General features: G+C 38.8%; 2 protein-coding genes across 9 annotated transcripts in view; one reads left to right on the forward strand and one right to left on the reverse strand.

The window, feature by feature from the left end:
- Positions 1-408: 408 nt before the first annotated feature.
- The window catches only part of ank3b (ankyrin 3b), a 126902-nt gene continuing 99718 nt past the window's right edge, over positions 409-27592 (forward strand). For 5 of the 7 annotated variants that reach the window (XM_086304281.1, XM_086304276.1, XM_086304278.1 and 2 more), the window contains exon 1: positions 409-1196. In XM_086304281.1, coding sequence (XP_086160407.1) covers positions 1080-1196 — 117 coding nt within the window. In that variant the 5' untranslated portion in view covers positions 409-1079. The remainder of the gene's footprint in view (positions 1197-27592) is intronic. The other 2 variants (XM_086304279.1, XM_086304280.1) reach the window with 1 other exon arrangement.
- Positions 21466-24852, reverse strand: LOC147323732 (microfibril-associated glycoprotein 4-like). 2 transcript variants are annotated; one of them, XM_086304262.1, is made up of 6 exons: positions 24825-24852; positions 24681-24724; positions 23597-23794; positions 23117-23213; positions 22772-22939; positions 21466-22638 (listed from the first exon to the last, which is right to left on the reverse strand). In XM_086304262.1, the coding sequence occupies exons 2-6, from the start codon at positions 24684-24686 to the stop codon at positions 22388-22390; spliced, it is 720 nt and encodes a 239-aa protein (XP_086160388.1). In that variant the 5' UTR covers positions 24687-24724; positions 24825-24852; the 3' UTR covers positions 21466-22387. The 2 variants fall into 2 exon arrangements, with proteins under 2 accessions (XP_086160388.1, XP_086160387.1); XM_086304261.1 differs by lacking the exon at positions 24825-24852 and having other exon boundaries at positions 24681-24816.

Consider the following 27592-nt stretch of genomic DNA (forward strand, 5'->3'; position numbering starts at 1 on the left):
ACTGCCCTTGTTTTCATATGTAAAGGAAATAAAATGAGGATCAAGATGGCAAAGATGCTGAAGTTTCGTAACCAGAGCGTCATGGCTGCAGACCTCTGCACGGTGTGATATGCTGGACTCCCATTGTGTGTTTGTACTGTATGTACCCTGCATGGAGTCTCATCTTCCTTTCTCTCTTTATCGCTCAGCCATAGCCAGCTGGTACTAAGCAGAGGTATTCATCCATCCCTACTCCCTCCTTTTTTGTGCTGTCCCAGCTGCTCTCTCTACCTCTCTCTCTCTCTGCCCCCTCCTTTTGCACCCCTCCCTCCTCTTCCTCCCCCTCCTTCTCCTTCTCCTATCTAAACCTCCTTTCCTCTGTCATTTCCCTGCTGTTCATGTGTCCCGGCGAGGCGTTGCGGACCGTGTGTGTGTGCACATAGAGGATGGCTCAGTGCTCAGGTGCAGGCAGCAGACTTTGGGAACCAGTCAAGCAGGCAACAGGACCAGACTTTACACCCAGACAGAGCTTTTTGCTGGGCTGAGGGCTGGAGATTGAGCCCCCTTTTTGGACCTCCATCCCTGAAGCTCTCTTAATCTACCTGTAACTAAGCTTTCATTTATACACTATTCATTAACAAGAGGACCATTTCAACTGTGTGTGGATCCTAAATGTTTAAAGGAAATTCTTCTTCTTTTTGTATTTGTTATAATTTGGCACTCATTTACACTGTGAGCTCTGAGTGGAAGCAGCTGTCTTGTCAGCCGTGGATTTTGCAGAGGTGAAAGAGAGGAGTATGTCCTGTCTGTGCCATGCCCCAAACTGGACCTCAGTGGATAGCTGCTGAGGGAAATAAGGCACAAAAGAGAGAGCCAAATCTTTAAAACGAGGACAGGAAAGTCCTCAGACAATCTCCCTCTCACACACCTGTGAGGGCTCACTCTCTGACAAAAGAACAGCCGAGAAGAGGAGGAACAAAAAGATAATTAGGAGCCAAGAAGATAAGGCTAAAGGGGAGACTTTGGGTCCAGACTCCCTTCCTTCATTCATCCCTCCTTTTTCAGTTCCCACCTGTGTGGATTAATTGGGCTGGAGAACCATGGCGCATGCCGCTTCGCAGCTGAAGAAAAAGGCGGACGAGAACCTCGCTGCAGAGGAAGAGAAGGAGAAGGAGAGGAAGAAGTCAAGGAAACGGTCTCGCGAACCAAAGAAAAAGGTAGAGAAAGACAAGGAGGGAAGGATGAGTTTAGAGGGATAAAATTGGTCTTAGTAAGAGGGAAAGTAAAGGAGGAATGAGAGCTGACACACAGGAGGAAAGAGAAATGTTTGAGATGTGGTGGTCTAGTGAAGGCTAGGTGCTTCTCTTTTGTCACGATGCAGCCTCCCATCACACACATGCACACACATAATCATGCATGCACGTACGAGACACTCAGCGGGATAAGAGGGGTGGTCCCAGAGGGAATACTGTGGGGGGTGAGTGGGGAAAAAAGACAGAAAGATGGATGTGCAGAGAGCATGGGCAGAGAAGAAAGGAGAAGATAACAGGAATCAGCTACAGAGAACAGACTGGGATTTCAGGCAGCTGTGTCAGCTGCTGTTATGTTTTAAGTGACTTAAAGTCACTGGTTTGGTGGCTTTGTTGTAAAGAAAACAATATTTTGAAAATACATAAAAAAGGTACCACTCATAGGGACACACATACTTTAAATCTTCCTCTCTTTATGGAACTTTTTCAGAAGAAAACATAATGTCCCGTTTTATGCCATCACACCACACATTCAACCTCCTGTTCGACTGTGACGTGAGAGGTGTGGGACTTTGGGGGAGAAACGTGTACCCCAGCCAAAAGCGTCAGCAGTCACACCCTGCGGTTAGGTGTGGGCTGTCTGTCTGTGTGCGCCTGTACATAAGTCATTGTGCAAGGACGAAGTTAAGACGAAATCACTGACACACAAAAGCACCTAGAAGATGATCAATAGGTCTGACTTGAAATCAATAAATATTCCTCACTGCATTGACAGCTTCACTTTGTAAACTATCAGTCTTTTAGCTGAAGTTGGACATCAGCGTCAGGTCCAGTGTTTGAATCCCCTTGACAACTTGCGCGTATGTGCTTATTTGTCCAAATGCATCTTTGTTTGTGCTTAAAATGCTTCCCGTTTGCTCTTGCGTGCACATGCTGACATTTGGGCTTTTGTGTTTGTACACATTGACCAGCCCGAGGCTATAATTAGTTCAGGGTTAGCCACCTGTCACAGAGAGTCAGTACCCCTGACCTCATTAACATCAAGGTCAAAATGGACATCACTTCCTTGGCCTACAGGAAGTCAGCTAGATGTGAGTTAGCTGTGCTCTCGTGGTGATTTTATTAATTTATTCATTGGCAATTAAGCTTTTATGAGAAGACATGGTGTAGGAATTAAAAAATAATAACTTAAATATAAGAAGTCCATTCCTACATCTGCCACTAAATCATTTTCATAACAGGAACCCTTCACTTCTCTTGTCCACTTTGAGCAAAATTGATCGGTTCATTGGAACAATTTTCTGTGCAGTGTCTTATGTTGGGTTTTGTGAGTTGAAAAAATAGGACGTAAAATCTGTCTTTCTTTCAGTTTAAGTGGAGAAAATCCTTGAAATTAAGCAACAGATCAGATTGTGAATGCCACCTTAAATCAACTGTATTCTTTTTCGTTTTTATATCCACTCATCCTAATGGAAATGATAGGATGAGTGAATGCTGCAACTAATGGCTATTTTGATTATTTATATATTTTGCAGCTGGAGAAAATGGATTCACAAACTCCAGGAACAAACAATATAAATCAAATGTGTGTTTTATACAGTAACTTAACTAAAAAATTAAATGTCAGTACGCTTTGCAAAAATGTCAAAGTTGTCAAGTAATCAGTTAAGCAAATAATACTTTCAACTCAAAAGTGAAACATTCAAACAGTCTGAAATGACACTAGTGCCGTTTGGTCAGTTTTAATTATAGTTGGGCATGGGTGTCTCTCTGAAGTGTTGTACAATTTTCTTTCTTTCTTTCTGTGCAGTGTGTTGGCATCTGATAAGCCTTCAAACCCATTGATCTATTTCTCCAGCTGTTTTTCCTGGGTTATATATTTCTTGTGAAATTGTTCTTTTCTTGGAAACCTGACTAAACCTGTGAAACACTGATTTTTTATTTTTTTTTTATCAACCCAGACCATGGTCTTTTTCTTAACCCAAGTAGTTTGGTACCTAAACACATTTCTTCTCACCACTTCTTATCTCCCCCAAGAGGACTTTACTTTTTGTGTCCATGAACACTTATGAATAGATAGGTTTTTCTATGTATACAGAAAGAGAAAAGTAGTGTCCCTGAAGAAATATCAACAACATGAATGCCACAAGAATGTTGTATAGATGTATTTTTTCAAAGAAGTTTAAAACCATGGGAATGTATTTATTTTATTTGCCAGGTTGGAGTCATTCTTTTGAGAAGCAGTAATGATCATTGGCTACGTAGAAGGGCAAATGCAGCAGTTAATGATGTGCCATAAAAACACTGCATGATAATGGGGATTCATCAGGAAGCTGAAAGAGCTGAATTTGAGTCGGTTTGGTCACAGGTTTATGGTTTTACTATAAGGCAACAAGTAATGTTGATGTAGTATAATGTGTGTATTCTGACGTCAGCAGTTTCCCGGTGTTTGTGGCATAACCTTGTCATGGGGATATCAGCTATCACTGGCTCACTCAAGGTAAATCTATAACCCCGTCTGCCCAGGGCTAATTCTTGGCACCAGGGAGCAAAAAATATCTTCTCCCTCCTCGGCTCACATCGCCACAGTTATCTTTAACTCTCCTCACTTTACTTGATCTCTCTCTTTTCTCGTCATCTCTCTCATACTGTATGCCTGAAATGGCTCTTCAATGTTGATTAAATAACACACTTCCATTTTCGATCATAAAAGAACAGCTAATTATAAAGAGTATCAGTATCATTGTTGGCTGTATGTTAAATGGGTCACTGGAGTCACAGCATAATCTACCACTAAGGATATTTAGCTGCTTCCCATTTGCAGTATAATAGATGGATGTAATAATGGTGATGTCTTGATGTTTTAGATGTAGATGTGACACGTAAGGGTTGAGCTGGAGCTTGTGAGAAAATTCATGGGCTTAGTCAGAAGGAACAGAATGAACAGGGAAGTAATTTTTTAGGTCAGGGTCAAGGCTTCCTTAGACTTCTGTAGAGCAAAAAATCTTTTTGCAACACCCTTTAGCCTACTTACTTTAATCCTGCACAAAATGCAGTTGGCTTTTGTGTTGGCTTCACTTTTCAATCATGGAAACCACGTCCATCTTTTATATCATCTGTTTTGCCACCAAACACTTGAATTATTTTCATGGCTCTACATAAACTTTCCAGCACTTAAACCAATTTGCTTATTGCCCTTTGCTTTCCACCCTTGACTGATCACACTGGTTGCCTAGGTAACCCTGTAGCATACAGTATTTACCAGCCATTTAATAGCAATTAATTGTATCCTTCACTTCATTGATCATTTAAGTTGCTCACATTGAAGTTAACAAAAGTTTAACCTGAGACCTGGTCACTTTACACCACCAGTGCTCCCAAGTGGCTGAATGTCATTGACTTTCATTAGTCTCTTCTTACCATGTTGCTACTAGTCACTTCCTGTGGACAAGCCTTAAGGGTTGCTCTTCAAAATATATATATATATATATATATATATATATATATATATATATATATATATATATATATATATATATATATATATATGTAAAAATACTTTAAAACTCTTGAGTAATTTTCATTTTATACAGCTGGTAATTTAGAAAAGTACTTTACTGGGCAAGTACTGCCTGTCTTGCTTGATCGGCTGGAACACCACTGATCCCAACCTACAATACGTTTGTTTTGTTTGTTTGTTTTTTCAGTATGAAAATTAAAAATATAAGTGTTTGTTAGTAATGTTAGAATTAAACTTTCTGATAGTACTTTTTTTAACCTCATTATGCAGTGAATCATATTTTAAAAATATGATTCACTGCATATTTTAAAAATATGATTCACTTCTTGACCAAGATATTACACGAGAAGATTAATACCACTATTAAATTATTTAGTTTAGTTATGACACAAATAGAGATGTCAGTTTGGCATTTTAAATCAAGCTATGTGCTTTGTAAACTCACTCATGACTTATTTGTATTGCTTGCAGTTTTCCTTTTGCCACATTTTTTTAAATAGTAGTCAAGATTGCACGAAATCTTTTTAACTCTTACTTTGTTTTTTAAGTTGCTTCAGTAATGCATACAGAGCTTATAGATCTTCACTGTCCAACACTGTTGATGGTATGGATGTTACCAGAAACTGGAAAATAGAAGTCATGCATTAAGAGTTCCACTGAGATCAGTGCACTGAAGAGCCACCATTAATGCTATTAGATGCAAGCTCCAGACAAACATGAAGCCACTCAGTGCTTTCAAGCCGGATTACATGAACAAGTTGCATCTCTTGTAGCAATAAAGTCAGCATGCTTTTCAGATTGGTCAGCTGGCTGGTAAACTGACTGGCTGAGTGGCACACTATGGTTAGCCTGATTGATTTATACATTAAGAGGCTGTTGGATCGTGTGTGACTGATTAATGCTCTGCTGTGTATTTGCTTTGTCAATAGTCTGACTGACTGACTGACTGACTGACTTAGCACAGCTAAAACTACACGTCACTGTCTTTAGCTCATGGTGGTGGAGTTTTCCTATGTTGGAAGCATAATGGACTAATAATACAATTTTTTTTTTTTTGTTGAGAAAGTAATTTTTGTGATGCCTTCCAGAGTAGCAAAAGACTAAAACCACTGTGTGGAATAAGATGGGCTTCAAGCCAGATTGAAAACACTACACTTAGTGAGAATTGTTGGCATTACTTATTCATCTCCTGGTTATTTCCTTTATTATTTTGGACACTGTGCTTTTAGTGATTGTGTTACTCCAGTTTGTGGCGGCTTTACTTGACCCCTGCCTTGTCCTCAGACTTGAAAGTCAAACAGAGTCGGCAGGATACATTTAAATTCTTACCATGTATTACGTGTTTTAAGTCTCGCATGAGTTTGAAGTGTATTTAATTATGACTCATAATCAAATTTATGGAGTAAACATGATTAAAAGGGCAGGGGGAAAGTGTGATGTCTAAATAATCTATAGATCTATAGATAATACTAGATAAACAGATCAAATAAGAACGATTCAGTTTAAAAAATGGACGGTATAGACTTTTCAGTTAGCAACTTTATCAAGTCAATGGTTTTAATTGTTTAGTCATTTGGTTTTACTACTGGAAGTGTCTGGAGAAATATCCAATTTTGCGTCAGCATCAGTGTTAATTATTTAGTATTTTAGCATGCTAGTTTCATATGAAGATGCCAAACATAGTAAGCTTTATACCTACAAAATATCAGCATTTTTAAGTTGTCATAACATGATGTTCAACACCTTCTTACTCCTCGATCATTGTACACTTAGTGAGGAATTCCTTCTTTTCATAATTTAATCAAGAGAAACTCCATAGCTTCACTTTCCAGCATGCTGGACGCCGGGATAGATTTTATTGTCAACCAACTGCAAAGGCCTGGGAAGGATCACGGTTATCGGTCAAGTGTTTCGTGCCCACAAATTAGAATTTCGTGCGCACGTTATACCTATTTCGTGCCCTCGAAATAGTATTTTGTGGGCACAAATAAGTATTTCGTGGACACGTTATACCCATTTCGTGCCCATGAAGTAGTATTTTGTGGCCACAATTTATTTATTTTTTGGACCATGTCATCAGAGGGGCTCCGTAGAAAACAGAAGTCACAAGACCTAAAACTGTTTGATTGGGTTTAGAAAAACACCATATTTTGAGTAAAAATAGAACAGAAATGAAGTTCTCCTATCTGCAACACCTTTCTCTACTTCTTTAATACGGCCTTTGTGTACCATGTGTATCTTGTGACTGAGGATACCGTAGCACTTTTCTCATGGCACAGTTTTTGTATATTGAGGGATTTTTATGGAGCTCTTTGGATCCTTCAACACTTTTAGAAATAGCTAAGGAAGCAGCATCACACTGGCATTGTGATCTCTTTGGGTCCTGACCCAGCATCAGTATGTGATGAGTAGCGTGTCTGGCATGCTGATACAGAGGGAGTATGGACCAAACTGCTAGCATGGCTATACACTGATATGAAACAAATGTAAAAGCAAATAAAGATATACTGGACTATCTGAGAGGATGAACCTGTATTAAACTGAATATATGGATTGAAGAGAATGAAATCCAACAAAGGTCTCATACAGGGAGCACTGAGCTCTCTATTATTTCAAAGTGAGACAAGAATTAGCAAGGGGGATGGGGGGGTGAGGCTGGAAAGACGCTGCCTCTTCTGAGGTTTATTTTTGGGAAGGACTCGATTCTGGCGTCTTTTTTTTTTATCTGCTGCCGCTTCTCTCCTCAACTCTGCTCTCCCCCTACCCATCCGGCTTTATCTTTCTCTCTCTCCCTCTTTTTTTAACCACTCTCCATCAATGCCCTGCCTCCCTCCCTGCATGTCTGTCAACTGGCAGAAGGCTGTATTGTTCTGCCACACTTCTGCTTCTGGGACTGGGGGTTGGAAGCAGGACACACAAACACACACACAGACACACACACACACACATGCAGAGATCCCCTGTGACCATGCATTGTACCACATTAATCCCCCGACACTTATTTAAGCCAAGATTCATGTCAGAAGCCTGCTCTTCTTTCCTGCTCTTCAACCAGCGTGTTTATATCTCTTTGTCCTCCACTCCATTATACCCGCTGCCCATTAAAATATTCAGTCCTTGCATTTCTCTTTGTTGTCTGTCTTTTCTGAGCACACATGCTTGTATTTTTTATTGTTTGCATGTTGGAAGGTTTGCATGAAAGAGGACAGAATTTTTTGCTTACATTAGTTCCAAGTAAACTTTGTATTTTGGGCTGTTTTTATGACTATTAAGGATACCGGGATTAGCAGTGGGGGAAGGGGACATGCATTTTCACACTTTCACCATGCGAAACCAATTTAATCTTCTCCCCAATTGATCAATCAATCAATGTGATGGCCAATCTGCCACATTGTCCCTAAGGCATATGGTGATGAGCCAGTGAAACAGAAACACAAGATGAAACAAATATTATAAATGTATCATATTTAGAGCTGCAATATTTAGCTGATTTTATTGGTGAGTGGTCTAAAAACTATCTGCAAACATTTGTTACTGATTAATGGTTTAGATATATATTTTGAGTGGATACCCCCAAAAATGTCTGTTTTCATCGCTGAATGTTTTTCCTATATCTATTTAATATTGTTAACAGAATACCTTCAGACAAAAACTAAACACAATATTGACATTAGTGGCAAAAGGGGCATGCATTGCAACTATGGGATGTCAGTGAATTAAGTTCAAATAAATGTAAATTCAAATATTAAATAATATTTTAATATTACAGAAGTCCAAAAATATTTTAATATCAGCAAAGCTAAAGCAAAATGTCAAATTCAGATTCACATACGAAATGCACTAATGAATACGTAAAGAATAGCAAATATTAGATGATATTAAAGTTGCTCAGTATAACAGTTTAAGTTTTAGTAGAGAGTAAAAAAAACTGTGTGTGTATGAGGAGAGTGGTGACAATTCAGGGTTATACAAACTGCTAATAATGCACCAGTTTTCTAGGCGATTTCACAATTTTTTTAATCACGGTGACCTACCAGTGTTGATTTTCTTTCTAAGAACTATAACTGATACCATATGCAAAGAAAAAATCAACTTTTCTTTTTCTATTATTATATTTAATAAAGGAGTAAAGTACAGTTGTTAGCTTCTTCAAGCTGGGCATGTTCAGCTGGATGACGGTGATTTAAGTGTCTTATTTAGGTTTGTTGTTACGTATGAGTTTTTGGGGGGTGGTTCCCTTATTGTTTTGTGTCTTCCTCATTTACAGTGAGAGTGTGAGTATCTATTTCCCCGCATCGCTGTGTGCGTGTTGTGGATGCATGAAACAGACTGGTTTATAATTGGTAATGTCTGAGACTGATCGGTTGGTCACTGGTTTGGGCTGAGCAGCCTGACAATTCATCGTTTGTCGTTCCAGTCCCTGGCCTATCAAGTAGTGCATCTCTAGTGTTAACACAAGAGAACAGATGCTCCTTTTCTATACAGATGTGCTGCAGTGTAAAGAATTAATGCATGTGATATGAAAGAGTTCCTGTATCTGTCCAATCAGTTTGTTACCAACTTTTCTTTGCGGTCTCTCAAGTAAGTGGTGCAGAGGGTAGTGAGAACTATCCATAATGCATAACAGTTTGTTCAGTGAACAGTTTGCAGCCTTCCTAATTAATTTATTCAGTTTGTTGGTGTCACCAGCTCCAATGCAGCCCTCCCCTCCAGAAGACCACAACATAGCACGCTGCGCTCCCCACAACAGGAGATCTCTACTTCCTTAAGAAACACAGCCTGCCAATCTACTTCTTATACGTACCCACTGTGTTCATCTCCCAGTTGAGCCTGTTGTTGAAGGTGCACACCCAAGTACTTGTTCTCGTCCACCACATCAACACGCTATCCTAGGATAGGCAGCCCTGATATGAGCTAAAATTACTCTGACATGGGCAAGTAATTAAATCTCATCTTTGAGGCAAGTTACTGTCAGCTACAAAGCAATGCACTTCAAGTAAAAGTGATATTTTTATACACTGTGTCACCAGCTTTTCATCTTTGTTGTTGGGGAAGGGCAGGTAGGTTGCTGAAAACAGCAGCCTGCTCTGGCTATAACAAAGCTGATACATACCGTATGATGAATACATAGTATTGCTGCAGTCCATTTAGCCAAAATAATGATGATTAGTGCAGCTTTGGCGGTTGCTAATTTTACAAAATAATTCCTACTGTGAGGCGCTGATTGGGCTGCAGCGAGCTATCACTCTATTATCTTTCTTGACAGCCAGAGAAGGAAAACTAACAGTGACTCACTAAAAGATCTATTAAATGGTTTCATCTCAGAGCTGTCAACATGAAACCCACTCCACTCATTTCTCTTCATGCTGTCTGATTGTTGCAGGGGTTTTTATCACCACTTAGAGAAACTCAGTTATCAAGCTAAAACAAAAAGAACCCAAACTTTTTTTTTATGTCATCAGAAGAATGCAAAGTCATTTGTATGATAACATCAAGATTTAAAAAGCCACATGTGAGCATTTACAAGCTGCAGCAGCAGATGCCAGCAATGTAGAATCTGATGGGATGGAGCAGAGATAACAGAAAAGGAGTAACTTAACTGAGGAGAGAGCATTATGAATAATAGAAGGACTCCTCTACAGAGCTGAGCAGAAATACAGCTGGAGTAGAGATGTGAAAGGAAAGTAATAAGATAAAGGAACGTTAAAGGAGAAGAAAGTATGTGCGAACTGTAGAGATTGCAAACACCTGTGTATAGGAAGGAAAGTTGTATGAAAGGTTACATGTCACCATATTATGCCATTCTTGTGGCACCAGGATATTATGTTCACTTTAACATGGCTGTGAAGGGGGTTGCTGTGCCAGAGGATTGGTGCAGAGCCTCTCAAGCATTGTGATTGGTGGACCAGGAAGGCAAGAAAGGGTTGTTGGGGATGCGGGGGAGAGGTGATGCATAACACAAAAAGGCAAGAGGAAGAGAAAAATATATATGATGAAACAAATTGAAAAGATGGGGGAATTAGAAAAAGCTTACTGAGTGAGATTGAGTTAGATCAAGGAGAGCTACTGATGAAGTAGCAGGGAAAAGTAGGGAAGTGGAGAGTAGGCAGAGTGAGGGCGAAAGAATGACAGGGAAGATGAGGATGTTGTTAGTTAGGTCTTTTATCCTCCCTTCCTCCGCTTCCCTGCAGCCCTGTTCTCTCTTCTCTCCTCTGCAGTGGAAGATCGACACCAAGAACTGGGACAGTCCATTCATTTAGCACACACACACACACACACACACACACACACACACACACACACACACACACACACACACACACGCATACACGCATACATGCACGAACACGCAGTTGCGTTTCAACAGATTTAGCTCATCTTGTCTTCTCATTTAACCGAACCCTTCATTATTGTTGCTTTTCCATTTCTACACACAGATTAGTGCTTAGCACAGAGACAGCATAATGCAGTAAATTGAATTAATTTGACTAAAACATATTTATACCCATGTAACTTTTACAGGCAGGGTTGCTGTGCAATCGGAATCTTTGTAGAGGTGTTTTGCAATTCCTGTTGTTCATATTAAGAATGTTGGAGAAACTTTTTTCTCTATGTACAACAGAAGCTGCTTTTCTTTCTCCACTTTTTGTCTCTATAGTTTTGAGATATTTTGATCTTTGAATGCTAAGCTTCTGGGGCAGGTATTGGTTAACAGGTCTATTATAGAGAACGGTGACTACATTGTATAGTCCGTAAAACCAAAAGAATGAGCTGAAAAATCATTAAAAATGCACACAGAGCTGAGGAGGAAGGGAAAGTCTGGTGGAAAGGAGAAGCAAGTGATTTATTTGAAGGTTTGGATTGAGATATCTATGTTATCTATAGTGGTTTGGGGTTGTCAGTGGGGTTTTCCACTCATTCTGCTTGTCAACATGTGCTGGACACAATGTGGCTTGACCCTTGACTGTTTGGTCAGGGACTCAAGTGTGTTAAGAGCAGTTAATGTACTGCAGTCCCAAGCTGCTAGATCTGCACACAAGTGCAGAAGAGTTTATAGATAGTTAAGTTCACTTTATTCTAAATATTCCCAACGGTTCACATTTAAGCTCTAATCATATTACTGTATATAAAAGATGGACATAGTCAGATTTACATCAGCCATGGGTTTGTTAAGTCCTTTCAACTTTTATTTCATGACTGTCTCTGTTTGTTTGTTTTTATTTGGTTTTTTTTTGGTGCTACAAACTGCTAACTAGCTTGGTTATCAATACATGCATATCCTTCATTGCAGAGACACAGTTTGTACTTAGAAGCTACTTGATCAAATGCAAATAATAGAATATCAACAACACTAAAAACTTGACCAAGAGATTCAAAATCTATCTGTCAATCAAAGCTGCCACGCCCAGAGTAATATTGTTAGTACTAGTTTATTTTCACTTGAAACGTGGGCATTTTAACATGGCAGTCTATGGGGATGTGAGGCCTCAAGTGGCCACTGTAGGTACTGCAGTTTTGGCACGTGTTGGCATGTGCCAAGCACCAACCTCAGAGACCAGTTTCAGCTTGGTTTCAGTGGTAAAAAAAAAAAAAGATACTGTTTATTATATTTACCACACTCTTCCCAGAAAGTTGTCATCCCCGTGCAGCCCTGCAATTCCTGGACAGAATAAATGCTGAAGAGCTGGTAATCAATATGTATTTTTTTTTTTTAGAAATACAGTTATGTTGTAAAAGAATTACAGAGGGTGTTATATGGTGGAAATCAGTGGCAAAGATATCAAAAAGTAGATTTGTTATTAGGGAGTTTCTAGATTATCTGAAATGGGTACGAAATCACAGGATACTTTCATGTTTCAAGGCTGTGTGTGCTCTCTGTGGGTGAGGTGTCGATGCGTGGCATGGATCCAGCAGAGAGTCACGACACAGACAGGATGTGGGTCTGTGCGCGTTTGTGGTTGAGAGGGAAAAAAAACTACGCCTGTCTCCTGCCCTCCGCTGTATTCTCCGGGCAAGGCGGACATTTTGAAGGTGAGCGGCAGGAGACCTGTGTGGATCAGACTGGACAGAAACAGTGAGACTGACAGAGGCTTGTACACTTACAGACAGTTCACTGAACGCATTGTTTACCTTCGTGTGTGTGTGGCAGAACAAAGGGGAGGCTTGTCTTGTCTCAGTTAGACAGTATCTGGTAGCGAGAAGTGTGGAGAGGCCGCTGGCACTGGAAACACATGGAACACATTTAAACTTTGATTTAATTCATGCAAAATATTGACCTTGCAATTAACATGACCTGGTATCATTCAGATATCTTGACACAGCAGATGAAATTTATCTTCTGTTTTTAGATAAATGGATTTACAGCTTCTGTCAACCAAGTGCAAAATATTTTCTTTTCTTCCATTTAAGAGTATTCAGCATGTCTTGTTTACATGTGTTTTGTCTTTTGTTAATATAATAATTCGACATGCCTAAACCTGCAAAAAACCTGGAATTGTCTAACATTATTTTAGCACAGAAGGAATCACAGCTAAAAGATCAGCTTGATACCAGAATGTCGGTAAAAAGGATACCAGTCATAGGCCGTGACCTGTTCTGACCAGCCTCCTTCTTCACATGGTTACATGGCCTTTTAAAATTTGCCCAAAATGCACTTTCCCCTTGCAAATGATCAGAAAATACTTATTTTCATTCCTCTACATAATAGACACGAGACAATTAAGCTTTAAAAAGTGCCAAAATTTAAATCACCTCTATATACTGTACTTCAAGGTTTTCTAGCTTGGAAAAAAATTCATAGTATGAAGGTAACTTTGCATTAAATAGACCGAAATTATAGTCTAAAAAAACTCTTCTAATTCTGAGTCGGTCATTCTTTGCATCGAATGACCCACCTTTGAATGCGTTGACTGCAAAAACAGAAAAATATTGCACAGTTGTACAGTAGATACAGTAGAATATATATAGATGCAGTTGGATTGATGCAAACAATATCAGCAGTAAGTTCACATTCACAACAACATCAAATATTAAAACGAGCTGAGTGAAGTTTGTACAGATGAAACTGTTGAACTGATCAAACTGCAGGCAGCTGAGCAAAACTGATGTGCTAGAAATCCAGATGATCAACCAAAAGCCAGACCTTTAATGGTTCAGGAAATCAAAGTGTAACCAGTTTGGCCTTCATTGGTGAAATACTTCACTTTTAGTCTTTAAGTGCTGTGAGGCGCTGTTGTTGTGCCATATAAATAAAATTGGATTGAATTTTACTCGGGGAAACTTTTGACCGATGAATTATTTGATGGAGCGTTAACTGGTATAACAGCATCTCATCTCTCAGCATGAAGTCATACATCAGAAAATCCCGTGGGTGTTTCATAACAGCAGTGAGCTTTTCATAATCCTTTTTCACTAGGCTAATTTTTCATAGTGTTATTGTCTGCTTTTTGTCAGTGAGCGTTCAGTGAGACAATAGCAGAAGACAAGATGTTTAGTCCCCGGAGGCTGAGGTGAGAAGTCTCTGCTTCTTATTATTTTCATGAAATTTTGAATGCAGCTTTACTGCCTAATCTGCAGCAACTGCAGTGGCAGAGGAGGTGATGTGAGGTTGACGCCCACATCCATCGACTGAGGAGTGAATTATTTTCCTGTGATTCATCTTCAGGGCCATATGAAGATGCAGAAAAATGCAGCAGTATTACACAATATGCACATAGACAGAAGGTGAATAGTGGCAATCTGTCTTGCTCTGTGGTATGACACTCCTCCTCGTCAAACTGTAGATCCGAACATCTGGACACCCAACACAAAATATCCCAGACTGACTTTTAGCACTCATCATTTCCAATGGGATCATTGGTGTAGAGAAACTTTTTATTCAGTTAATTTGATAGAGAGAAAAAAACAATTGTGATCATACTCAGGCAAGTCAGGCGGGAATAACTTATGCGCTAAAAATTATTTTCAGACACACCTGTTCTTATTGCAGCTGTTCACACCGACCGTTCACGCTAACCAGCTTATACGAGGTGAATTGTCCTTGGAGTATGAAAGAATATCTTAAAATTTAAGGAACCTCTCGTTCATGTTTATTTGATCAATCTTTCCAAAAAAGATTCTTGAGATTTTCTTTTCGGATTTTGTAGCAAATTAACACAAAGTGAAGTTGTAACCAAAGTGAAATGATTATAGATTGCTGGAGGCAGCTACAGTTGTAGCCACAGCTGCCCTGGGGCAGACTGACAGAAGCGAGGCTGCCCTATCGCACCATCGGCCCCTCTGGCCAACACCTGTAGGCAGCAGGTGAAGTGTCTTGCCCAAGGACACAACGAGCGAGACGGTCCGAGCCAGGGCTCGAACTGGCAACCTTCCGGTTACAAGACGAACTGCCAACTCTCCGATATATATATCGCCAATATTTCAGTTTATTACGATAGCTGCAGCATGTCATGAGCTTGTTGTACCCATAAGTTCTGGTTTTACTTCAGCCATCCGTGGCTGACAAAGGACGCTTAATTAAAAAAGTGTAGGACATTAAAATGGGAACCACAGCTCGCTGTCTATGAATGATGATGGTCACTTGGCTCGAGACTCAGCAAAGAGAGGAAAAAGCAATGCTGATGTTGAACATTCATCTTAAGTGCCCTATTGATTTACTGAGCAATTTCTTAATTAGCTTTGTGCTCTGTGAGCTGTAAAGCTAAGCTCACCGCTCACATAGTGCTAGTCTCTGTTTACTGAAGTCTTTTATTGTTGAGAATCAAGCTGATAAATAAAAAGCTTGTAATACAAATTTAATCTAAAATACCACAAAATTGATTTGTTTTTTAATGCTTATTCTTTATCAGTCAAATTTTAGATAATAATACCAGAAAAGTGTTACTTAAGTCCATATAAGAATTATCAAATTTTTTTGGACATCTCCCCAGAATCCAAATATTGTGATCATTATCATGCGGATAAATTAGTAAAATTAAAAGAGAAAAACAATAAATCTTAACAGTTAAGAACCTGAAAACCAGTGAAGTTGTATTTGATAAATGGTATAATTATTAGAGTGTAGCTCACAGATTTTCTGTTCAGTGATTCATTAACAAGGTTAAATTGTTTCAGGTCAATTAATGTTCAAATAAAATAGTGAGAAAAAATGCTTTATTTTGTATTTTCCAAATAGATTGCAGTTCGTCATCTGGGACGGACATCTACAGCAGCAGTACAGCTTAATTATTTCAATAAAACATCAAAAGCTGGAAGAAATAAATTCCATAAATTTTTGACAAATCAGGCTAATTTTATCAACCCATATTAGCTCATGACAGGTCATCTGTATAACTTTTCTTATTTCTTTAGTTAGAAAAAATTGCAATGCCAAAGACAGCCATGAGCTGTTATAGTTTTGTTATAGCTTGTTATAGGTTTTAAAAACCATATGTGAGGAATCCTGTGAAACACGTTGGTTTATTTTACGTTTTTTTTTTTTAATCGCTTTATCTGTGATCACCAATTCCTCTGGATGCATTGCCACGAAATTTTAAAATTACATTTAACGAACATAGATGATGAATCCATGGGTGGATCTAGAGAAATCTTCTTCTTAGGGTGGCATGGAAATCAAATGGGGTGTCAAAATCAAAGAAATTTTTTAATACATATGCAGATGTTACATCTGTTTAAAATATTTCAAATGTAATAAGTATACACGTTTCATATAAATATAGTCTATAACTTAATTTGTTTCTTTGCATCAGATAATTAAACAATTCAGTTACATAAAACATGCAAATTTTGATTTCATGCTCTGTATAGCCTATATAATAAATAAGTATGTAGTCCACGAAGTATAAAATCCAGAATGCTTAATGCTTAAATTTCCACAAAATGCCACAGATTTTTCTATGATGGGGGGGGTAACAATATACAACATATTCAGTTCTAGAATTTATATTCAGTGTTAATTGTAGCTAGGCTCAAACTGTTAATGCTATCTTACTTTAATAGGCAACACTGTTATATGCAAAACTAGGGTGGCACTAGGGTGCGACATGCCTGGATGAATCCTGCTGACTGATTTTGGTTTTCCTCTGAATTATTATGATTTATTGTTACTTGTGTTGCCTGCAGGAGGATTATGACTTATCCAGTTATATATCTGCATCCATTGGACAGAGGGACTCAGAATCTGAAAATTTGTTGACTCTGGTTAGTGATATGTGATACTTTGAGTGTACCCCATAATATACAGGACAGTAAGATGGCAGACTTATATGTATGTAGTTAGTGAAGTCCGACGTCAGGCACAGCCTGCCATGGTAAACATGCTAAACATTGCTTTTTTAATATGCTGATGTTGGCTTTTAGAACTTATGTATCCGAGCACAGCCGCTGCCAAGAGGGATCTAACCTCTTAGCCTTGTTAAACTCTAATATCAATATATCCCAAAAATCCAATATCAGTAAAGCTATTTGTATAATGAGGGAAAATTGATGTTCCAAACAGGATTTTGTGTGTGCATGTACAGACAGTGTGATTGTTGACTTGCACAACACACTTACTGCTCATCCCTGCTGATGCATTACGTGCTATGCATGCTGTTGGTCCCGGGCAGATGTTAATTTATTCATGACCAGTGCTCTGTCTCTGTCAGGGAAGATTAGCAGCGAGCAGTGGTACTGTACCTAATCCTATCCTCTCTTTTCTTCATTTTGGACCTTATTGTGTTTGCTTGTTGTCAAGTAAACCATATTGAAATTAACTCTGCTTTAAGGGTGTTTTGGGGAAGGCTAAGAAAACACGACTGACTTCTGTCTGAAGGTGTTTCTATCTCATTTCTTGTTTGTCCTTTCTTCTGAGCAGTCAGTCAGTCTGTCTGCTTCTCAGTGATCATACGCACCCATATAGACGTGCAGGGAGCCTTACATCAGCACAGCCCTGTAATCCAGCAGCAGAGCGACGTCATCTTCTGCCATCCAGTGAGAGGAGCGGGGGACGGGTTTGCCAGCCAACTGTAAGGAGACCTAATGAGGCATAGGGCTTCCTGATGCATGGTACATGTGGTTTCAGCCGGCGTTTTAACTTCTTAAAAAGACACTAAAAATATAGCCAATTTGTCATTCAGTCATGGGAATGTGCTTCAGAAGAAGAACAGATGTGGAGTCTGTCACGATGAGCTGCCGTGAAATGTGAAAAGAAATGACAGAAAAGGGGAGTTCAAGAGTTGCTGTGTTTTTATCCTCGTCCATCTGTATCTCAAGTGCTGTGAGAATACAGAGACTGCAGTAGCCAAGCAGCCAATCAGATTGTGGCACTCAGAAGCCAGTCAGAGGCAAGACAACAGACATGCCCAGAAACACACAGGTGCTTTCATCTGCTTATTCTGCGCAGATTTTATAATATACACAATAATGGATGAGACTGTTTATCAAAGAAACACAGTTTTATGTTGCATTCTTATGCAATCAAGACTTTATTAAAAATGACTTTTGCATAAAGTAATAAAAACACATTACAACAAACTGAGATAGGACCTTCTGTTTACATGTTTTACACTCAGAACTGGATTTTTCTTTTACATTTTTTACAAAAACGTTTTTTCTCTCTTGCTGCAGTTGATGTAGTATTACTGAAAGGCCACTAGGGACTGATAGAGGACCTGAAAAATGAGCTTTGTATTTGTGAGACTGTGCACACTGTAATGGTTTAGTTAAAATACTTAACACTTACACTTAAAAGCAGTCTTTTTTGCAAGTGCATACAAATTTTAATGTTATTCTTATAGTTACAAGTTATATATTTTAAATTCCAACAGGGTTGTAGACTTTTAATCATCAACAAGTTTGGCTTCTGGGTTCAGCTTCTTAATATTTGTTTTTTCTTGAATGGTTCTAAATTGGATATCACAAACTCTACAGCAAGTCTGAGTACACTGTTTGGAGACTGGTTGCCTCCTGCCAGACAACCTGCACAGTCACCTTGGGTTCACCTTGCATGCCTCGCCTCACCCAGAGGTTAATGGGAGGATTGCTCAACCTCGGGGTCTCCAGTTGTTTGCTACAACTGCTTGCAATCGGTCACTGAATGCAAAAAATCACCACAAAATCGCCACAATTTTATTTTCTAGCTGGGATCCTATTTTGTGTTCTAGTGTGACTGAAGCACATTCAGCAAAGATATATAGTGCAGAAGAAGATGCTCTACATTTTCACTAGTAGAGCGTCTCCTTCTCTATAATTTACAATATTCTGAAAACTGACTGGAGGGCACGTAGCAGAGTAGCATCACAGCTGTGTAGTGGTGTGTTTGGTTTAAGTTCTTACCTAATGTGTAAGACACATGGCTGAGCAGTAAAAAACAAGGCAAAATATAGAATATTTAACATGAATAGGAATCCGACCAGACAGTCAGTGCAGTTTCTTTCTTAGTCTGTGCTTGTGATCTCTATATATCGGTACCAAAACATTTTGAGGTTTAAAACCTGCCTCTGCTGATATAGCTGTCTGTTGCTTTACCAACCATCACTATGTGTGTGTGTAACATCTATACACCATTGTACACAGATTTTACTGGTGCCAGTCCCACCACATCCATGCCATGTGGGTTACTTTCATTGTCAGTTCTTATAGTTTTAGCATCAAAAGGCCCCAACTGGCCCACAACATTAAATGAACTTGTGAAATTTAGGAACCTCAGTTGCCATGGCAACCCATCCTTCTCAAATTCTTTTTGCCTCCCTTCACAGAAGCCATAAAATACCAAATACGGATCATTAAACTCTGTGTGTGGGGGGGAGTGTGTCATGGTTAACTCTGATTCTGTGGAGCCTTCTGTGAAATCCTAGGCGCAACATACCTGCGGTGACAACAGAAATATATTCCTCTCTTTGTTTATTCCTAGAGTTCATACACATAAAATAGTGCTGCAAATTAAAAATATCTTCAGGGTTTGTCAGGTTCTGAGACATTTTAGCAAATCTTTAACACTGGAAACAGCTTCAGGCTAAAGAAAATGTGTTTAATAAGCATTTAAATAAGGGTATGACCTCAACTAACAAGGTTAGCATTTATAAGTTATACCAGTGAGTCAAAGCTGTGTTTTTCTAATTTTAGTTGTGTGTGTTGTTAAAGATGAGAGCTAATCCTTAATATTGTTATCTCAGACACGTAGTTTTCACTGAAAGCACAGAAGCCCCACCCACCTGCTATTTAAGCTTTCTGTCTATGAAGGGCAGCCAATTGGAAGAGGAGTAATTAAGAGCTTTTTTCAGACAGTGGAGGGCACAGTATAAGATAAATGAGGATTTTGAACTGCAGTACACCTCTGGACCTCTAATTAGCCTCTATTTAAGTAGAGGCTGATATTTTCTTGACAAATCTTCACACCAGAAATAAACAAATTTCCCACGTGTGGGACTAATAAAGGTTATCTTATCTTAACAAACAAACAAACAAACAAAAACATTAAATAGATTACAAATGTACTTTTGTGTTTTTAATATGATTAAACAGCCAAGAAAAATGTGTTTAAATAGCATACGATAATAGAAAAATTAAAAAAAAGACTACATGTAACCAGTGAAAGCAGGACTCAATAATTACACAAAGCATGGTGTAAATCCAAACAGGTTCACTAATATCACCCAAATAACATCTAGCAGATATGCATTTAGCTCACTTTTAAAGCATCTGTGCAATGTGAATGTCTTCAAGTCAAGTCAGGCTTTAGGCGGCAGCTATAGACAGTTAGAGCTATAAAAGATGGATGTAGCTTTTACCATGACGTCATCCACTGGTTTCTGATGTGCCATTTTGAAGCCTTGACATGAGTGTTTCTGCTGTTGCCATCTTGTATGCAAAAAGCCAGTTGTGACGAGCAGGGCCAGGTAGGGCTGCTCAATTAATCGAATTTTAATCACGATTACGATCTGGGCTTTCAACGATCATTAAAAATGACTGAGCCGATTATTAGCCCCTCCCTCATTTATCCGCGACACCTTAAAGGCCGGTCCGTGAAAATATTGTCGGGCATAAACCGGTCCGTGGCGCAAAAAAGGTTGGAGACCGCTGATTAAGAGGACCCGAGGGAAGCTCGGAAAGCTAAGCAGAAGTTATTTGGAGAGGAGAGTGACTGCCGTTGGTTGAAAAGAGAGTTTAAAAAAAAACTTCAGTGGTGTTGCACACTATTTTATATTATTTTTTTAAAGTCATTGTTAACCCTTTAAAGCCGGTCAGAGCAGCATGCTCCGTTTTGCGTAACTATTTTTAAATCCCTGTAGAACCTGAACCGTGTAAGCTAGCGCAATAATTTGTTTTGCATATGAAACCGGAGGAGTTGTACTTACATCTTATGACATCAGCTTGTCCTCGGTCACGGTTTCCTTCCACATATAGCTTTGCAAAAATTGCATAAAAAGCGCTTGCAGCAACAAAAACATAATATTCCAGAAACACGCTTTGCCGTTCCTATCAGCTGTTCGTAACACTTCCCACAGTGAAATGATGCACATGCTGTTTTCTTTGCAAATTTGCATCATAGGATTGTTTTTTGTTTTTCCTGCAATATATAAAAATTGCTGTATCTCCAAAATAAAACTATGAAGACACTCAAAATAAATTTCCTGTTGTTGTAAACTATTTTTTGCAACTTTATTGTATTTAAAGTTTTGAGGGATAAACCTCTTAAATTTCTCCAAGTAGAAATATATGTAAACAAAACAAAAGTGATTTTCAATTTTTTTTGTAGTTTATTGCACTTTTTTGCAATTAATGTAGTTACTATGGACTTAATGCATACATATTAGTAAAATATGGGCTATAACAGTTGTATAGCAACTTGAAATGCTCCCACAAATGGCACTACAGCGTGTAAAAAAAAAAAATAATATAAGCTCTGGTGGACTTGGTTCTATAGTAGGTCTTAAAGGGTTAAATAAATATCGTCAAATAATCGTGATCTCAATTTCAGTGAAAATAATCGTGATTATCATTTTTGCCATAATCAAGCAGCCCTAGGGCCAGGTCTGACGGTGACTTGTGATCAACATTTCATTAACAAATGAAAATGTGGTTTCATATCATAGATATACAAGATTTACAAATTAGACTTAATTTAGAGCCTGGGACTGTTTTTTGTTGCGTATGAATACATAATGTTGTGCTTTTTGTCCGTATCTCTGGTGTTGCGCTGAATCTAAATAGGTGGTCATGAAGGAACATGTCATCCAGTGTTATCAGCGCTTTTTGGTCAAAAAAATATTTCCGTTGTTATTTTGTTTGTTTATTTTTCTGTTTGTAAAACTTTATGGAGAGATTTCTTATCTGTCCATAATTTTATTAGAAGTAAGGGTCTTTAAACTTGCAAAGTAAATAATGTTTGGACTCAATCCATAGGAGAGATTTTTCAAAGGATTCTCTATCATGGTTGGTTAGACATTGAACATTTTTGCTTCATATCATAACAAGCATATGTACTAAAGTAAGTAAGATATGAAGACATAGTCCTAATGTTCTTGAAAATATCATAAACTAATGTGGATACGGGGACTATGTTAATAAATACAAAAGTTTCACAATTTTACAAAATTGTAAAATATTTCAAATCTAGTCACATTGCTAGTTCTCCAGGTTGTTGTGTTTTGGTTGGTTTTTATGTAGCAGCTGGTCTAATTTTCATTACCATGGTTTTTAGGGAGTATTCAAGCCCTTTAAAAGTTCTCCAGTGCACGCCAGTTAAACGGGTTGAAGGTCCCCACATGTAGATGGCATTGGGGTTGGCAGCATAGCACGAGCTGTACCAGAATCCTCCATAGCACACCATGGCACAGTTCGAAGGATGTGTATCTTGATCATTGTCAATGGTAGTGAATTTCATTCCATTGTGAATACTTAGAGAGTCTCCTGGAAAAACAAAACAAAGCAGAAAACACAAATTTTGTTTCAACTACTAAAAAATCCTAACTTTGTTGATAGATTATGAGTAGATAAAGTAAAAAAAAAAAGTTCTTATAAAAGAGAGAACAAAAAGTCCCACCTGCTGCCCCTTTGATGAAACTTCCCAGGTTTAACTTATAGCCATCTGACTCTGGGCCAACAGAGAAGGAGGAGTAATGGGCAAAGACCTTCTGGCCTTCAAAATCTTCCATGTCGACCTTCAGCTCATAGTTCTTGCGTTGGGTTAGCAGATGCATTGTCTCCAGGCCTGGGAAGATAAAACAGTGAGCAACTGTGATCATCTGAAATAAACTGTTTTAGACAAATTTGATGAGTTTGAGCCGATGTTATTGTTGTTAAGAAAGGAGAAAATGTACAATAAATAACAGTAAGGTTTATTGACTACTCAGGCAAATTTAATCCAAAAAAGAACGATGAATTTTACCCAGCCAGTACTCTCCAGCAGCGCTCCCAAATCCAGTTTTGTAGTGCTCCCACTTCTTGAAGAAGTTCACTGTGCCATCTTGTCTTCTCTGAATCACCTGGATTTAACAGAAGTTTCACACAAACTGTCAGTAAAAGGCAAATTATAGACCCCCCAGCAAAAGGACTCCTTTTAGCTTTGCTAACTTCACACAAGGTAACTAAAACTAAAAGGTCTTCTGGTGCTTCTCCCTTACCTTTAGATTTAAATATATCTGTGTATAGAGATGATCCTTGAATAAAACCAGTCACCCATGAGCATAAAAAGATATTTAATACAAAATTCTGACTGTGTTAAACATGAATTTTTGAGCCAAGATGTGTGAAGCAGTTCATAAAGTTAAAATAGGTAAGTTCTGGCCAGATCTCTTTATCTCTTATTTCAAGATCAAATTCAGAAGAGGTAGATTAGTTTGGAAAAAGAGGGCTGAGCAATCCTCACCGTCCATTTTTCTGCTGAGTTGTCGATGTCGTCTTTGCTCATGTCACAGTAAACCTGCACAGGAGAGGTGGAGCCAGCTGGATAGATGGTGTATACTCCATCCACGCCTGCACCACCTCTGTAGATGTCACTACAGTCTGTGGGCAGAGGGGATTGATAAGCTGCTGCAGGCAGCAGCACTGCAAACACAAGTCTGATCTACAGCAAAGAAAAAATAATGTCTGTCAAAGTTAAGGTTTGTAACAGGATCATGCACATTACAGATGATACCTTAAACTTTTAACATTTTCATAACACAAGGAGGCAAGCGGTTTTTAGTGCAAGTGCTAGTGCAAGGTTTTTCTGGAGCTAGTTTAAAGATGAAATGATTTTCATAGTATTAACCCTCAAACTGCACTGAAGATATATTTATTTGTCATGTTGTGTGGACTTATTTGACATCATATTAGTTGAAGATTTGGTGTGAAGTACACAGAGACTTTACCAGGAGAAATTATGGTTGCTGGGATTAGGCCTGTAATCTGTTAGTCATGAGTCAAGCTCTGTTATCTCTATATTTGATTGCTTGGCTCTCGGGTGGTGCTGAAGAGCTCTGTCCTCTCTCTATCTCTAGATCCTCAGTTAATGAGTGCTCTGCTCCTGCAGTAGACTTGACTCTACTTCTCTACTTTGCCGTCTCTAATTTTATTGGAGAAGGTGGCAGTGATGCAATTTAATGATCTTGCTGGAGTAAATATGCAGTGCAAGGCTGTTTGACACAGTTTTAAAATGGCTATGATTCTCCACAAATTTGCTCAATGGTTGTGTCTCGGATAGATTTTATTTATGATTAGAGCCTCCGGGTTAATGCTAACATGCACAGGGCACTTGTAAGAGGCTAAGGCTAAAGAAAAGTGTGGCTAATATCAGGCAGGCACACACTAAACTACACTTGAACAGCCATAGAAGGAGAATGAGGTTGCAAATAAATTATTTTAAATATTGTGTCTGTGAAGTTGTAAGAAACTGTAACATTAAAGTATCGTTTGTGATGCATGTGTTTTTCTAAAATGAGATAGTTTAGGCAGCATCATATGTTACATACCATCATTCTTTTACCAGCTTGAAGTGGTTACCAAAGAGAAGCCACTGCAGATGAAAAGAAAGAAGAGACAGTTTTAGCTTTTAACAGATTCTATAAAGTTGATTATTGGAGCCAAACATGCAGTGGGGTCAGATACTACCTTACCAGTTAAGTGCTGAACCTAATGTGTTTCCAGAGTAAGCAGCTTCTTTTATATTTGAGCAACTCTGACTGTTTCATCACCCAGTGTTTCCCCCGTGTTTTCCCACATGCAGTAACATAGTGTTTATTTATTCTCAGTATTTTTTACCTCCCTCTCTTGCAGTTTGTGTTAGTACAGCAAATACATTGTATCTATTGTAGTGTTTCCAAAATCCCTTGTCTTTTGTTTGTGATTATCTCATTTTAAAATATCTACTGATTTTGGAAATTCCTTTACAAAACTTATTTTCACTGTTGTTTTAGGTTTGATTGAATATCTGGGCCTTTAGCTTCACTCTGGTCATTTGCTACAATATTTGTCAACTCACTATGTCAGATAAGGCTATGTTAGTCATACCATTTTGCCTTTTTGTGATTGCAATGTGCCCTTTCATCATAAAAGAGGTGATATGAAATAGGCAAGATAAATAATCAGGAGTTATAATAAAAAGGTAACCATAGTTTATTTGAACCATGACCTGAACAATGACGATATCAATCCCCCAAATTTAAAAAAGCAATAATTCAGTAAAGTGGCAAATTGTCTTTTTGTCTAAACCTGAGCAAACATACATTTTTGTAGTTTTATCAGTTTTGCTCCACTCTCCACACATCAAATTCATTTCCACTGTGCTATTCAGAAAATAATTTTTACCGGCATACATGCAAAAAGTGTTGGCCAGCTGTTGCCCTGCCACTACTGAAGTCAGGACATAAAATGCTTATAACTGCTGTTATGGATGGTATCACTGTATCTACACATTTGGACTAATTTATTATAAACTGCTATAAGCAGATCAACTCTGACATTCAAAGACACTTTATTTGATGTTTCCAAGACACTAATGCTGCTTACCGAACTATCAAGTTAGCTCAAAACTGACTGCTAACACAATTGTCTCAAGCTTTATTGTCTTGACATGCCTGCTTCTAAATGGATTTTGTCTTGTTTACTGATATTCTCAGTCTCCCTGACAAATTCCTCTATGAAGTTAACCAATGTTGTCTGTCTCTTTAATATCTCCCTAATCTACCTGCTGGACTTTGACCCTTGAAGTCTCTGCTTGTGTGTACTTGTGTATGTGTGAATCTCACTGTATTGGTGAAGAAGGAAGGTCGAGGTAAATATTTTGCGCATGTGTGTGTTGGTGGTTTTTACTCTGACACTTTTGTTGTGTGAGTAGATAAAATGCTGATACTTGACTGCCAAGTTTTTTGCTGCAGTTTATTTTAGGTGCAATGGATTGTGTTAACCGCTCAACCCACACACCTTTTTAGAGTCAGACAGGAATTTTCACAGGTGGAGAGATTATTGTACTCTTATTCCATCCTGCATTTATTGTAAGAGATATGCACACCTACCTCAGTTAAAGTATCATAATATGGTGCACCAGTGGGCAAGCAGCATATAATAATAATGTATACTTTATTGATCCCCGTGGGGAAATAACTTGTTTTTCTCTGCATTTGACCCATTCACTCAGTAAAGCAGTGGGCAGCCACTAAGCAGGTGCCCGGGGAGCAGTGTGTAGGGACGGTACCTTGCTCAGGGGTACCTCAGGGTAGCCGTTCAGTGGACTCGAACCCCCGACCTTCCGATCATGAGGCGACTACTCTACCTACTGAGCTATCCCTGCCCTATATGGCTGTTGTAGCTTTTAAGGTCACACTGTTTTTATAGTTATATAAGGTTAGATGGGGTTAGACAGACCAGTGATTGCCAACCAAGGGCTTACATCCTTCCAAATGGTCACAAGAGAACTGTGAGGGTTCATGGGTTTAAAGGGAAAATGTGTTTCTAGTAAAACTGTTAACTCAGACTTTAAGAAAGACCTTCTATGCTAGTTTCCAACTCCATAATTTTATTTTTGAACTCTACTAGTGTATCTTTGAAGTGATTACAGTTTAAAATAACCCTTAATTTTATTATAAATTACTTTGCGCGTGGCCTCATTTCAACCTCCATCTGAATGAACCAAGTTTCCATTTAGCCAACTTTCTTACAATTTACTGCTAATGGCTTAGAACAGGGTGAGCGTCTGTACTCTGAGCTAGAGCTGTGTGCCTACATGACCCTATGAGGATGTCTGCTCAGTGACATGATATAGAGCCAAAAGCAGAAAAAAAATGTCTGAAGTCTGAGTTTTTGGCTCACACGAATTATTTGTAGTCAACCCATTCTTTTCCGCTTATCTAATACAAGGTTGCGGGGATGCTGGAGCCTTTCCCAGCTGTCTTAGGGCAAGAGGCAGGGTATACCCAGACAGGTATTGATGAGAGGCGGGGTCTGTCGTAGGGATAAAAACATGGAGACGGACCACCACTCGCACTCACATTCATACCTATGGGCAATTTTAAATCATGAATTAACCAAACCCCACTAACTGCATGTCTTTGGACTGTGGGAGGAAGCTGGAGTACCTGAAGAGAGCCCACGCAGACACAGGGAGAACATGCAAACTCCACAAAGAAAAGCCCTGGCAGGATGGTGAAATTGAACTCAGGCCCTTCTTGCTGTGAGGCAACAGTGGTAACCACTGCTACTTGGAGACAATATTTACGTCAATATTTCAAATATTCGCTGTGTTTAAAAGCAGAATCTGCCATCATAATAGTTTTTGACAGAAATTAAGGAGAAAGCATGATAGCTTCACTTGAACTTTGCCACTTTGTGGGAGGGGGGGAGAAAATTACATGATAGCTTTGTGTGAGCCTCAGGCCAAAAAGGTTGG

Source organism: Aulonocara sp. 'chitande type north' Nkhata Bay, linkage group LG8, assembly GCF_057382095.1.
Source record: "Aulonocara sp. 'chitande type north' Nkhata Bay isolate Kocher_YH1m ecotype deep benthic linkage group LG8, A_spYH_male_GT1.1, whole genome shotgun sequence".
NCBI lineage: Eukaryota > Metazoa > Chordata > Actinopteri > Cichliformes > Cichlidae > Aulonocara > Aulonocara sp. 'chitande type north' Nkhata Bay.

What these genes read in the sequence shown, in the direction of transcription:
- LOC147323732 (XM_086304262.1), bottom strand. An exon ending in ACTCAGCAGAAAAATGGACG is followed by an intron (nt 23,214 to 23,596) that starts GTGAGGATTGCT and finishes TGTTAAATCCAG; the next exon opens with GTGATTCAGAGAAGACAAGA. An exon ending in TGCTGGAGAGTACTGGCTGG is followed by an intron (nt 22,940 to 23,116) that starts GTAAAATTCATC and finishes TTATCTTCCCAG; the next exon opens with GCCTGGAGACAATGCATCTG.